This window comes from Kryptolebias marmoratus, linkage group LG7 (assembly GCF_001649575.2).
Source record: "Kryptolebias marmoratus isolate JLee-2015 linkage group LG7, ASM164957v2, whole genome shotgun sequence".
Lineage (NCBI taxonomy): Eukaryota > Metazoa > Chordata > Actinopteri > Cyprinodontiformes > Rivulidae > Kryptolebias > Kryptolebias marmoratus.
Window position 1 is genome coordinate 7,049,137 of NC_051436.1, and position 13,997 is coordinate 7,063,133.

The 13,997-nt window shown below is 42.5% G+C and overlaps 3 protein-coding genes across 6 annotated transcripts in view; 1 reads left to right on the forward strand and 2 right to left on the reverse strand.

Annotated features, from left to right (window-relative positions):
• Positions 1-2,970: 2,970 nt before the first annotated feature.
• Positions 2,971-7,193, forward strand: plin2 (perilipin 2). The gene is made up of 8 exons (XM_017414335.3): positions 2,971-3,069; positions 3,361-3,404; positions 4,017-4,212; positions 4,532-4,614; positions 4,726-4,999; positions 5,408-5,586; positions 5,670-5,786; positions 6,407-7,193. Exons 2-8 carry the CDS (start codon positions 3,375-3,377, stop codon positions 6,845-6,847), a joined length of 1,320 nt encoding a protein of 439 aa, XP_017269824.1. The 5' UTR covers positions 2,971-3,069; positions 3,361-3,374; the 3' UTR covers positions 6,848-7,193.
• An 81-nt stretch (positions 7,194-7,274) lies between these two features.
• cdca9 (cell division cycle associated 9) lies at positions 7,275-11,184 on the reverse strand. Of its 2 annotated transcripts, none has more exons than XM_037976334.1 (10): positions 10,528-11,184; positions 10,292-10,423; positions 9,868-9,908; positions 9,744-9,795; positions 8,908-8,966; positions 8,730-8,791; positions 8,547-8,642; positions 8,378-8,459; positions 7,593-7,679; positions 7,275-7,506 (listed from the first exon to the last, which is right to left on the reverse strand). In XM_037976334.1, the coding sequence occupies exons 1-10, from the start codon at positions 10,640-10,642 to the stop codon at positions 7,462-7,464; spliced, it is 771 nt and encodes a 256-aa protein (XP_037832262.1). In that variant the 5' UTR covers positions 10,643-11,184; the 3' UTR covers positions 7,275-7,461. The 2 variants fall into 2 exon arrangements, with proteins under 2 accessions (XP_037832262.1, XP_024861307.1); XM_025005539.2 differs by having other exon boundaries at positions 10,292-10,418; positions 10,528-10,665.
• Positions 11,185-11,873: 689 nt separating this feature from the next.
• The window catches only part of dennd4c (DENN/MADD domain containing 4C), a 42,308-nt gene continuing 40,184 nt past the window's right edge, over positions 11,874-13,997 (reverse strand). For all 3 annotated transcript variants that reach the window (XM_017414432.3, XM_017414431.3, XM_017414433.3), the window contains one exon: positions 11,874-13,590. In XM_017414432.3, the coding sequence (XP_017269921.1) occupies positions 13,454-13,590 (137 nt within the window). In that variant the 3' untranslated portion in view covers positions 11,874-13,453. The remainder of the gene's footprint in view (positions 13,591-13,997) is intronic.

The following is a 13,997-nucleotide window of genomic DNA, read 5'->3' on the forward strand; positions in this document are numbered from 1 at the left end:
ACCTATGCTTCAACTGTTGGGAGTCAGCTCTGTCCATCTGTTGGCAAAATATCTTGTGAACCACTGGACAGATTTTTTTAAACGAGATGTTCCAAAATTAATCGTTGGATTTACTTCTACAACTTAATAGTTTTTTGATTCAATCCAATTAAAGATGGCCGTCGCAGCTGCGTAACCTTAGCAAACACAAAAAAGGGTCATTTTTCATTCACGCACACGCTTTCTACAGCCTCGCTCATTCACCGATGAGCATACCGAAGACATTAGGAGGTTGAGACTTGAGCCGTTTTTAAGACGACAACAAACCACTTTGGTCTGGGCCTTACTCAGACTAGCCGTTAGCTCGTCAGTTCAGTCAGAAATAAACTCTTAAGTTTGACTAAAACAGATACACCTACATAATTTCTCAACATTAGATGATCTTAGTCTAAAACTTTGGCTTAAACGGGAGGGGGTGATAGTCGTTCCTTTAATACAGCCTTTAAATGACCTAAATGTTCTGATGCCGGTGGAGGCGTTTCAGTAACAAAACATTTAATTCTTGCTTTCGTATAAACTTTAAAGCACAAAACCATTTGACCGACTTGACCTCTGACAACAAAGCGCTTCCAGAGACTCTGTCACGTCACCCAGATGTCTCATGACCCCCTGTCGAGCGTTTGCTCATCAAGGCCATAAACCGAATATGACGCGACCATAAAACCCCATCGGCTCAATGTCCAGCGCAACGTGGAGCCTGAGCGAGTGTGGGAGCAGGCCTGCAATGTGTTCTCGGTTAAACGTTAATCGGACGCACAGTTTGCCTTCAGTAAATCAGAACCAGCCTGAACCCTTCCATCCCGGACCTCGTTCTGAGGTTTACTGCAGCCGGCGCTCTCATACGGGCTTCATTTGATTTACTAAGAGGCTAATAAATGATCCCAGTGTTTTGCCAACTTGAGGATCATCTGGCAACCAAATGTGAAGTGTCCAAAAACGCTGCATTAACACTTAATTCACATTTTTTTGATATCGCATACAAATATAAAAATACTTAACTGCACATTGAAGGCATCAAACTAGAACCAAAGGCTCATCAAAACCAGACCTGCTGCTAATAAACTACAGCTGAACGGCACTACTCAAGCCCTGAAAATGTAAAAACAATTTACTGTAAGCTTACAGGTACACCGCTTTGTTTTCCTTTTGTAAACAAAAGATGATAAATTGAAATAAAACAGACTTTTTACTTGATGTTATTGCTAGGCAACTTTTGCTTTCCAGAAGGGGTTCTATAAAGTCATGAACAATTAATATCTTAAATGTTTACAAAGCTTTTAAAAGCTTCCTCAGTTTGGAAAAATGGGTTTATTGGTAAACTGGACAGCCACGAGGGAGCACAAGCCAGGGTATCTCTCATGCTGGTCCCAAGCCCAGGTAAATGGTGAGGGTTGTTTCAGGAAGGGCATCCGACCTGAAACACTGAAACACTGAACACTGAAACACCTGAAACACTTTTGCCAAAATAAACACCATACCGGATTATGGCCCGGGTTAACAACGACCACCACCGGAAAGTCAAGAGCGTAGGACTGAGTGTAGCAACTCTAAACGTAGAGACAATGACAGGCAATGGTTGACATGATGCAGAGAAGGAAGGTAGATGCATTATGTGTGCAAGAGATGAAGTGGAGGGGCAGCAAGGCTTGCAGCACTGGGGCAGGATTTAAGCTGTTTTACCATGATGTGGATAGGAAGAGAAATGGAGTAGAGGTGTTCCTGAAGGAGTTAGCAAGGAATGTAGTCAAGGTGAAAAAAGTGTCAGATAAGGTGATGTGTCTAAAAGTAGAAGGTCTGATGTTCAGTGTTGTCAGTGGTTTTGCTCCACAGGTTGGATGTGATGTAGAAGATACAGAGAAATCCTGGAAGGATCTTGATGAAGAGATAGAGAGTACGCCCAGGGAGGAGAGTGTGGTGATCGGAGCAGATCTGAATGGACACGGTGAAGGAAACAGGAGATGAGGAGGTGATGGGCTGGTTTGGTGTCAAGGAAAAGGAACCAGGAAGGACAAATGGTGGTGGATTTCGACAAGAGAATGGAAATGGCTGTAGCAGGGGAGAATGTGGCCAGACAGCATCGGACGGTGGTGTGGTGAAGAAGAGAAAAAAAGTAAAGCCAGTGAAGAGGACAAAATGATGGAAGTTGAGGAAAGAAGAATGTTGTGAAGAGTTCAGAAAGGAGCTGTTAAAGGTCTAATTTAAATAAATAATAATATATATTCTCCCTGGTGTTTACAATAAAAATGGTAAAAAAAAACCTAATAAACACAAATTATAAGTATTTTATTAGATTTTGTGAAATTTACAACAAAACTGGTGCCAAACAGTCTTGAGAAAATTCCAGTTTTTCCAAACGGCTAACTTTTCACATTTAATGTCTTTCATGGTACAGAATGATTGACAGCTGTCTTTTCCCGCTCCCTCGGTTTGCTGTCCATTTATGTGTGTGTGTATATATTTTTTAAATAAGTTTTTTTTCTGTTTTATATTATAAAAAGAGCAAAACATTAGCTAAAATGTAGCAAAATACTAGCTAACAGCTGAAGGTAGCAGTGAAACTAATAGTGATACTGATTCCTGTTTATATTTTTTAAATCTTCTAACATTGTCCTGTATATGTTTGAGGTAAATGCAACAACTGTCCAGTCGACCCTAACTGTGTCTGACCCCCAAAATGTTAACTCTGAAATAAACACTTTGCATCATACAGAGTAAAAGAAATTTGACCTTTACATTACAGCTAATGAAAGCCTGCGTTTAAAATGGCGTCCAATCTTAAAGAAACTGTAGTTTAGGACAAAAAAAAAAAAATTACATCAAACTCATTAAAGCATGAAGTCATGCTGTTAGAACGGGGAAATTCCCCGCGCTGAACATTCACCACGTCGACCTTTGACCCCGAACGGTTGCTGTCGCTTGCGTCACGATATCTCGCGATAATTTAGCGAATAAATACAGGAGCCGCAGCGGCCCATCCCGCATCATCAGTTCTGCTCATTGAACAGTTCGGAAATAACTCTGTATCACTCGGTAAGTGTTTCTTGTTGTCCAATATATATATATATATTTTTTTTTTAATTAAAGAACCAAGCGGTTGTGGAAGACGTGTCGTCGACAGATTATTTCGGACCGTTTTTTCAGGTCTGGTTAAAAAGACGGAAGCCGCTCTTGACATCAGGGGTACTTTTTTCGGCACAACACCGGGTCGCTGTTTTACCGAAATAACCGCCTCTTCTGTAGCAGCTCGCCGCTTTAATCTATTTCTACAGGACCAACTCGATACAGTGCGTCTGAATATGTTTCTTTTCTATTTTTGATTAGGTTTTTAAGCAGAAATGGCATCAGCTGAAGTTCTGACAAATCAGGTGAGTTCAGTAAAAACTTTAAATAGATGTTTTATTTCTTTTAATATACTGTTATTAACGTGAAAGTCAAGAAATTGATTTTAATGGGGTAAAATTATCCTTTAGCTTCATGTCTATCACTTTTAAGGGGGAAACAAATAGTTAAAAGGCAGGATGCTTTGCTTTGCTCGTGTCTGTTAGCAAAATATCTTGTGAACCCTTTAGGCTAATTTTAATGAAATTATGAGAAAGTAATCACTGGATGTACATCTACAGCTGATTAACTTTTGGAGTCAACACCCTTCAAGATGGCCGCCACAGCCAACAGACCTTGAAAGACACAATATCGGCAATAACTCAGTCAATTTAACTGACATTGGGCTAAAATTTGGCGTGGTAGTAGCTGAGACTGATCCCAAACACATATTCTGAGCGCTAACAGATTGAATAAAATCTTTATCATTAACTGCTGGAGTCGACCCTGTTAGCAAAATATCTCATGAACCACTTAACTGGCTTTAATAAAACTCTGGCATGAAGGGTGGCGGGCGGTATGCATTCCTTCAGGGAACGCCGGGATTTAATTTACCTAAGCTACTGGGTTGTTTGAATTTAAATATCGTTTGCCTTCAGAGTGTGGTGGAGAGGGTAACCAGCCTTCCTCTGGTGAGCTCCACCTACAGCATGGTGTTCGGCGTTTACTCCAACACCAAAGACAACCACCCTTACATCAAGTCCGTGTTCGAGGCAGCGGAGCAGGGTGTCCGCACCATCACCTCCGTGGCCCTCACCACCGCCTCGCCCATCATCGGCAAACTGGAGCCTCAGCGTAAGAAACCCGCACTTCCTGTTGTCCGTCTTATGATCTCTGTGAAAATCTGTGTCAAAGGTTACACGACGCCGCAATGCAACACAAACCCAACGCCTGGTTTCTGAGTCAGTCTGTGCCGATCAGCTGAGTCACAGGTGAAACTCGAAACAGGAAGGCTAGAGTCAGACACGTCGCTGACCTTTCACCCAGTTAGAACCAGCCATAAACGCGCACAGAGTTTAGAGGTTCAGGGTTGCAGCAACTGCTTTATTTTGTAATTTCTTTCTACGATGCTTCGCCTCACTCGTCCGCTCCTTTCTCTCTCTCCTCCCTGTAGTCGCCGTGGCCAACGACCTGGCCTGTAAAGGTCTGGACAAGATTGAGAAAACTTTGCCGATTCTGCACCAGCCTTCTGAGCAGGTACGGCACTGCTCCGAGTTGCGCAATGTTGACAGAAAACGCCATTCGCAACACCAGTCCAGTCTTTCCTAACCTCCCCTTTTTAATCATTAAAAAACAAAAAAATTACAGATAGTTTCCAGCGCCAAAGATGTCGTAACCAGCGCCAAGGATGTGGTGACCGGGGCCAAGGGCACCGTCTCCGGCACGCTGAGCAGCATCGTGGAGAAGACCTGCGGCGCGGTGCAAGACGGGATGGAGAAGACCAAAGCCGTTGTCAGCGGGAGCGTCAGCACCGTGCTGGAGAGCAGGGTGCTCCAAGCGGTCAGCAGCGGCGTGGAGACGGCGCTCAGCACCTCTGAGGGGCTGGTGGAGCAGTATTTGCCTCTGACGGAGGACGAACTGGGTGAGTGGACAGCTGCGGCTTCTAAAAGTACGAAAATATTTAAAAACTAATATCTGGTTTCACACGAAGAAGCGGCTAAAAGTTGTTGCTGGCGGATTTGTCTCAGCTTCTCGGGAATCGGGACTTATCGGATTAGGGATTTTTAGCTGCCTGTTTGTTCCCCGTCACACAAAGAGCTCCTGTTTGGGCTGAACTGTGTTCAAAGTGATTTGTGTCTGCAAGGATTTACAGTCTTTAAAAACCACAACTTTCTCAAACAGCAGAGCTTTCCTCATTTTCAGAGAAAAAAAAAAATCCTTTACAATAAAAGCTTGTCAAATTGTCACACAGCAGACGTGCTGTTTGCATCAAATTTTATTTATTTATTTTCCTAAAAGACCGTTTTGTTGGTTCCTTGCCATGTGACAGAGCTGGAGGCGAAAACGGAGAACGGCTCCAACGATCGGGAGCCGAGCTACTACGTGCGCCTGGGCTGCCTCTCCACCAAGCTCCGAAAGCGAGCGTACAGCCGAGCCGTGGCAAGAATCCGAGACGGCAAGCAGCGCAGCATGGGCTTCATTTCCGAGCTCAACTCCACCGTCGACCTGGTGGGTCTCCGACGTCAGCAACGCTTACACTAACACAAGTTTCTGCCGAACCGTCATGTATTGAAGGGCGCTGTCTTCTTTAGATCGAATACGGCAGAAAGAATATCGGCAGCGCTAACCAGATGGTGAACAACAAGCTGAATTCATTGGTGTCCTGGAAGTCCGGCGGTCCCACCCAGCAGAACGGTCACCAGGCAGAGGTAAACGCCGGATATGGCAAGCCAATTTATCACATAATTGAATCTTCAAAGCGGAGAACCGTGACTAAGTTCTTCTCAGGACGAAGGAACATTTCTGGATTCTCAAACATCACTTTTTTCACATTATTGTGTATCGAGTTCCACTCCGGATCTTACATTTAATGAACAGTGGAAATATGAAATAGTGCTCACATTTCAAATATCTACTAATATTTTACTACTAATAAGTTACTTTTTACATAAAGCAAAATATTAATATTGATTCCAGATGTCCAATAATTCGGACTATGCCAAAATCATGTTTTAATTCATAAAAATGTCCCGAGGTATATCCAGTATCATTACCATGACTAATAAATCTGTAATTCGCAATGAGCATGTGAAATTAAAATTATAACTCATCAGTAAGACCGCGAATATCTGAAATGATGGAGTTTATTTCAGATATCCAGTCAGTTAAGAATGAAGTTGTGGATGAAAACACATGAAGAATTTTGTTTGTGAAATCTGAAATATTGATTACAGACAGGAGCTGAAAGGCTCTTTTAGATTAGGAAGAACTGATTTGCAGATATCTGCTACACAAGTCTGACGTTCATGTGTTCATCTCCTTCCTTCAGGTAATTGAGTCTCGCACCTTAGCTCTGGCCCGATCCCTCACCCAGCAGCTCCAGATCACCTGCCTGGTCCTCGTCTCCGGCCTGCAGGGGCTCCCCAACCACATCCAGCAGGAGGCGCTCTCCCTCAGCCACTCAGCGGCGCAGGTGTACGCCGGTTTCAACCGGGCCAAGGTGCTGGGCGACCTGCCAGACAGCGCGTTAGCAACCAGCAGAGTGCAGCTGGGCAAAATGAAGGACTCTCTGGACAACGTCATGGATTACCTGGTCAACAACACGCCGCTCAACTGGCTGGTGGGTCCCTTCTACCCACGGATGGCGCCGCCTCGCGTCCACTCGTCCATGCCTCCGCCGTCGTCGCCAAACTCCGGTGTCGCTCCGCCGCGCACGGAGGAGCCAAAGGAGGTGGAGATGGAGTCACTGTGTTCCCACCAGCAGGAGTAGATTCTGGATTCAAGGAATTTGTTTTCTGACAGCTCTGTAAGCCAGGATTTCACTTTTAATCACATTAAATGCTTTACGATGCTTAATTATTGGGTTCTTGTCAAAACTCTTCTCAGTGAAGTAACAGTTTCTTCCAACTATTTACTTGTTTTGTAATAATATTTACCAGCTAACGAGGAATATCCTGATGTGTGCTTATTTCTTTATAAAGTCTCCTAAAACCATGAATGAAGTTGAATCATTTTGAGAATCTTAAACTGTGACCAACATGTTTCAGGACTAAAAATACTAAGTCAAAACTGTCTTTTTTTACTTTGCAAAACTAAAATAAATCAGTGTTTCTGAATATTTGTTAAGTTCTATTTAATATACTTCACATATGTTCAAAAAAGTTAGTTTTTTCTTTTAAAGGAGCTTTACAAATAGATGTTACAAAATGTAAAATTACTTTATTTTGTGTTAAAACGCGGCAAAATACCAGTAAGCTTTATTATATTCTTAAAACAACATCCCAACAACTACAAGTGATGAACCTTTAAACTTTTAGTTAATATTAACGCATCTAATAAAATATGAAATTGGTTTAATGCGAGCATCATTATGGAGATCTGTACTCATCGCTGGCAGCGACTCTTCTGTGACAGATACTCCATCAGCCTCTGAAAAAACAAAAAGGAGCAATAATGTATTTCCAAAAGAGTTTTTTCTTGAATCAAACAACACGACAAAAGACGAGTTCAGATACCGTAAGCTTCTGAATCTGGCACCAAGCAACGTCATCCAACAAGTCCCAGTTAATGTCGTCCTTCGTCTCCTCAGAGAAACTGACCATCTATAGAGAAGACCCAACAAATCAAAATTATATAAAGGCGCCAAAAAAAACAACAGGACCGAAGTGCTGGAGAGAAAAATGAACAGTTGACAGGGGTCACGTGAGAGAAAATGCATTAAACGGCCCTATAATAAAAACAAATTTAACTCTAAAATCAATTAAAGGTCTAACACAGTGGTTCCTAAACTGTTTCGTAACATCTGTTACGAAACAGTTTAGAGTTTAGAATAATATGTGGCATAATAATTACAGGTGACAGTGACCACAAGGAGTCCAGCCAGTTCTAAATCAATCAGAACAAACAGACTAAAGGGAAACTCATCCATCCGTCTTTTAATCCACTTTGATAAACAAAATTCTGACATAAACAACCTTTTACTGAGGATTCTAATAAACTGTTCGTTAAAAACAAAAAAGGCAGTAATTCAGAATATTCCCAAGGATCGCAGTTTAATCATCTTTAAGAGGACTCTGCTGCCTGTGTGGGATTCTGAAGGAGGTCCTACATCAAGAACTGAGACGGACTGCTGAACGTATGCGGATATAAGGGATCCAGGCCAACCTCCGAAGGTGGTTTGAGTTCAATGTTCTTAATGTGTATTGAGGCAGTTCGATCCGATCGTAATCGTATAGCTAAAGACGGAACTTAGCGACGAACGCGAACAGCATTCCCACACGTGTGGAATAATATTACATACCTCTCCCCGTGCTGTCGTCACGGTGACGTGTGCAGCAGATCCCGCCATCGAACAGGGCAGATCACTGGCGGACATGACAGACCTGTGACGACACGAGCCCGCCTGTCAGCGCCCCAATCATCAATCACATTTGCTGCCCGCCTCCCCCTCCCGGACAGCGCTGACTGACCTGAGTTTACGTTTGGCCTGGTTCTGTGCCATCTGCTCGGCGGTTTTGCGATTTACCAAAAAGCTCTGAGCTCTTCTGATTGATGCAGAGGAAGGCCTACAATAAAAATAATAATAACAATAGAAAAATTGTCATTGGAAGTTTTCGAGCTCAACCAACTCGCATAACGTTTTTTCCTCTTACATGAGATTTCCGGTGCTGTTGCTACCAGCTAATGTTTGGATCTTTTTTGCCCTCTTACCTGCCTGGAAAACAATTAAAAAGCCTTTAAATGTCAAATCAAGAATTTGCAAAACTGTAAACATGAAATCTGAGGGCTGAAATCCAACATTTTTTTAATGTCACATGCTACACGGTTCACCTTTAGAGCTTTGGAAGAGGACCTCTGGACTTCAACTGGAGGAGAATCAGTTGATTTTACTACAAAAAGGGAAAAAAAAACAATAAAAACATCTGATTTTATAATCTGTTCGTTAGTTTCAGCTGTGTTATTTAAGGTTAATAAAGCAACAGATCAGATTTTTCTTAAGGTGGGGTTTCTGTGGAAAGGTTATAAACAATATCTTATCTGTTGTGGACTACAATTATAAACAAAAATCACATGGGGTGAAGATCATTGCTCCTATTGGACAGAAATTACAGGGGGCGGGACAGCGACTCATCGTTGTTCCAGGTCTGTCCACGGCTCATTGGTTGTAGCGTCCGTGTGCTAATAGCGTTAGCAACACAGATAGGCTAATCTTTACCGTGATGCTGAGCAACGGTGGCCCGTGAAGTCCAAAAAGGCGTACGTTTCCTGCAGCTGGTCCGCATCGAGGCCGGTCTGTATTCAGGCCAGGAGCGAACCGTACCGGAGCTCGTTTGGAAGCGGGCCGAGACCACCTCAAAAAGTGGGTCTCGGTCCGGTTGTTTGGCTCCGCGTCAAGATTGGCTCGACTGTTCACACCTGGGCAAAACGTCCAGACCAACGAGAGGGTGAAACGAACTCTGGTCTGTTTGAAGCAGACCAAATGTGTCACCCTTAGACTCAAAGGCTCAGAGGAGCTTTATTTTTCCTCCACACTGATGAGGTCATTCAAAGAGCTACCTGTAACAGCTAAGAAACTCTTTGTAACCTTTCCACACCTTCCCACTTCAAAACAAAAGAAAGATCGCTTCGAGATGAGTAGCAAAAAAATAAATAAATAAATGACTTACTTCTTCTGCTGGGAATTCGCCTGAGGGGCTGATCTATCTCACGAGACTCGCTCTGAAAAAGTTCACAGTTATCTCTTTAAAAACACCACCACCACCAAAGTGTGACATTAACAACGAAACTCACCTTCATGGCTATCGACACCTCACTGGCTGGGACTTCCTCCTCTACAACACACAACCAGAGGGAATAAATCATAAATCAAACCCTGAACACGGCGAGATGAGACATGACAGCGCTCAGAGAACGTGGTACGGATGACTCATTTCTACTGACAATTTTAGTTAGCAGAGTTGAATTAGCACAGATAAATCCTGTATTTTGACAGCTGTCGTGGCTTTAACAGTGGAGAGCAAATCAAGTAATTTAACAGCTCTGAAAACCCACTCTAATTTAGCATGTTGGCGATAAAACACGACGATGTGAAACCGTATCGGCTGACGTTAGGGGTATCGATACGGATCGACAACGGGCGATAATTGGTATCGAATCGGCACCAAGCTCTTGCAGTTTGGCACACCACTTTAAACGTAGAAACTTAAAGCCCCACCGCTTATTAAATCGCCCAGGAGCGTGTTCTGAAGAGGAGGAGGCATCTTCATCAGCTCCACCTTGAAGACTTTGTCCACCGTGGCTAACATGTTCTCCAGTTTGGACTCCAACTCCTTCATGCGTTCCTGCGCTGAAAGTGAGCGTGATTAAAACAAATGTGAGGCCCTCCAGGCGTTGTCTAACTCCACTCCTGGTTGTTTATTTTATATTATTTTATTTTATTTTTAACTTTACCTTCTTTCTCCACCTGTTGGATGAATAAAGCTAGCTTGCTCTGCCGCATATCCCGGCTATGGTGCTGCTGTTTGTCCTGGGCGCTCCCCTCGAGCCTCAGCCGCGTCTTCGGCATTTTGTCGTCGATTTGTATTTTTATTTTATATTATTCAAAGTTAAAACAATTATAAAAAAAAGTTTAGCCCGCCCGTTTGAACCCACAATCCCCCCGGGAAGAAACCACGCACCTGCGGCTTGAGAGGCGACCGGATGGCGGTATCCCTGCGCTGACCGTTACTGGTGTGATGAGGCTTTCACGCTGTGTTCTTTGGCGGAAGGACACGTTTCGGCTCTGCGACCTTCCTCGTTGAAAGAGTTATTTTTTTAACCCTCTCCTGGTAAATCTAACATGCACGAAGCTACAAGATATATATACAAAACATATTTGGTAAGAAGTAATTAAATAAGTAAAGAAAAGAGTAAACTGTTCAGTTCTGTGCAAGAAAATCGCACTTTTTTTAGTTATAGTTCCTCCCATATTTGTATAAAATGGGTCAAATAAGTAGCCAACTTAGGGTAAATGAAACATTCAGTTGCATCCTAATATCTTAAAAAGGGCTAGCATAAAATGCATCAGGTTGTTGGTTGTTTAAAAGTCCTGAATAGGGGGGAAAACCTTTAAAATATTTAAGATCAGGGCCAGCCCGAGGTTTTATAGGGCCCTGTGTGTAGGGACGCTGTGCATTATGGGTAAACCTCTCTACTATGCTCTCATTTGTCCATACAGGTGCTGTGCTGCCATGTTTATTTTAGAGACAAGAGACTTCCTGGCAACTCTTCCAAACAAGCTTTACTTGTCAAGTGATTTTCTAAATGTCCTGTCATGACCTTTAACCTTTAACTTGCTAACTGAAGCCAATAGAGCATTGCACGGTCTGACCTTGGGGTGAATTTGCTGGGACGTCCACTTCTGTATGATTGGCAGCAGTCCTAAATGTTTCCCACTTGAGAATTATCTTTCTCTCTGTAGAAAAATGGACTTCAAATCGTTTGTTACCCTTGAGGTAACGAGTCCAAACATTTTTTTATTTTGTTCCGACTCTTAAAACCAGCTGAACTTCTAACTCTAGAGTCTGAAGCTCCGTCTCATCGGGCGTTTATTTTAAACCACATTACTGGTTAACTTCAAACACTTAAAAAAGCCTAAAATTACACTGATGTTGACCAGAACAGTAAGATGTTAAATAATTTACACCTCAACTTCTACTTGAGATTACATTTAAAGTCCAAACCAGGTAAAGAAGGATTTTTTATTTTACTATTTGGACGATAAAAATGCAACACAAAAATGACAAAAACGGACACGATTCATCTTCCATCAGTTCACAAACTCATTTATTGCAGCTCAGTTTAGGACAGACATTCATTTCCTTTCCACAGGATGGTGAGAGATCATTTAATCTATTATTTTTTTAAAAAAAAAAAGGAAAAAAGTATTTTCTGTACAACCAAGAAAATCAAAATTACAAAGTCAGTACAGGATGGAATCCCTTAAGACAGAGTTTTAAAGGGAAGAGGAGGTTAGTTATAAAACTCTTAACCGTCTGCAATCCAAATATCAATATTACAAAAATAAATAATTCAGTTTTTATTTTTTAAATCTTTTTGTTTGGACAAAACAAAGCTGTGTGTGTTAATTTAATGATGTTTAGTCTTTTATCCTCACCCTGGGTTAAGGTCAGATCTTAATCTAAGCAGTGCAAATGGAATATTTTACATCATCTCATCTGTACAAGTGACTCCCCTCGGATCTAAAAATAGTTCAATCTATAATAACCCATTTCCACCCCCCTATCAGTTCATCACAGCACTACTCTGATTTACCGTCTGCTTCAGCATTTAGTGGAATGTCGTGTCGAAGGCTTCGTTTCTTTCCCCTCGAGCGGCGTCAGGAAGAAGCCCTTTGCTCCGGTAAGGTAAGGTTCTGCTCACTGGGGCGAATTTTTAAACTTACATCTAGTCTGCTTGTTATAGTTCTACATAAAAAAAAACAAAAAAAACAGCTACTACTAGCCCGAGTACGCGTCAGCTTTTAGGGCATCACAATAAGGTGCGTTAGCTTTACAAGCACAGCACGCTTACCGTTAAAAAATTACAACTCCTCGGTGAGGCGTCACGCCGATCTTTTTCCGCTTTAATGTTTGACAATCAGTAGTGTGGCACCCGTTTACGCTCCACGCTTTCTAACAATCCCCGGCAGCCGCTTTCGCACGTGGTTAAGTGTCGCCGCGGAGATCGATGCTCATGCGAGGCCCGCTCTGGACGGCAGGAATGTTGCGAGTCCCATTTTTTAGTGACTGATAATTAGTGATTGTCCCGTTGCGCCTTTGTTCGCACACAGACACGGGCGCCTAGGTTTTAGACTTCATTAAGACTCGGATCACACAAAAACAGTCCATTCTTTGAGACGTTTAAAGACAAAAAAAAAGGCAACTCTGGTTTCAGATTTTACAACTGAATGAAAAGTATGTACAAAAAAAAGAGAAAGAAAAGTAGAAAGGTTGTACGTTTTTCCTCGTTTTCAGAAAGTGCTCAAAGGAAGAGTCGGGTTCTGTACTCTGGACACGGGCGCGGCTGTACCTGCACACCTGCGTACACAGGACTGGGGGCAGGTCGGTACATCGTGTTGAGCAAATGTAAAGAAACGTGGCTCAGCTAGATCCAGAATATTCATAATGAGCAAAAACGTTCCCAAACGGAAGGCAGCGGATTGAAAAAAAAAAAAAAAAAAAACTTCAGGAAAGCAGGAAAACAGCAGCTATGAAGACATAAGTACCATGTTTACGGTTTTTTTTTTGGTTTTGTTTTTTTAAATAAAAAGTTCACTCTTCTTCTTCTTCTCGTCTCACTGCAGCGGTTGACCAGTGAGATTACGGATCCCCGCCGTTCAGATGAAGGGGACTCCGAAATATTTAAGGCAATACTGGATACTGGCGGCGGGCGGCTGATCGATGCGGTGCAAAAACTTGGCGTGATCGGAGTTCAGACCTTTGAAGACCATGCGGTACTCCCTGTTGAAGGCCTCTGCAAAACAGAACGTGGGGAGGGAGAGGAGACGAAGTCAGAAAAGGCTAGCATCTTTGATTTGGAGCTTCATAATGACCAGACACAAGCTAGTTTCTGATTTAAAGGGGTTAAAAAGTCACATAGTCAAAACCACATTTTTTTTTTTTGCCATATTGTTTCTACGGCCTAAAATACTAAACAGAACGAGATAACAGAGCGAGTCCCCTGAACTTTTATGCTGGTTAAATAAATCTGCCATCAGTCTGGAGGATAACACTCAGTCCCGTCTTATCTAAAAAAGAAGCAACACTTGTCTGTTTTTTTTTTTTCCAAGGCGATGCTGTTTTGAAGCAAACGTTCGCAACCAGCTACAAGAGTTAGCGTGGCCGTTTCTCCATACGTGTAGCTTTCTTCTCTTGTGTACT

Bases quoted from the DNA above. Each gene is read 5' to 3' on its own strand.
- cdca9 (XM_037976334.1), bottom strand. From the start codon at position 10,642: ATGCCGAAGACGCGGCTGAGGCTCGAGGGGAGCGCCCAGGACAAACAG. The intron at 8,792-8,907 runs GTGAACCGTGTA...ATTGTTTTCCAG, and splicing joins CCTCTTCCAAAGCTCTAAAG to GCAGGTAAGAGGGCAAAAAA. The intron at 7,680-8,377 runs GTATGTAATATT...TCTTCTCTATAG, and splicing joins TGACGACAGCACGGGGAGAG to ATGGTCAGTTTCTCTGAGGA.
- plin2 (XM_017414335.3), top strand. From the start codon at position 3,375: ATGGCATCAGCTGAAGTTCTGACAAATCAG. The intron at 5,000-5,407 runs GTGAGTGGACAG...GCCATGTGACAG, and splicing joins TCTGACGGAGGACGAACTGG to AGCTGGAGGCGAAAACGGAG. The intron at 5,587-5,669 runs GTGGGTCTCCGA...TGTCTTCTTTAG, and splicing joins TCAACTCCACCGTCGACCTG to ATCGAATACGGCAGAAAGAA.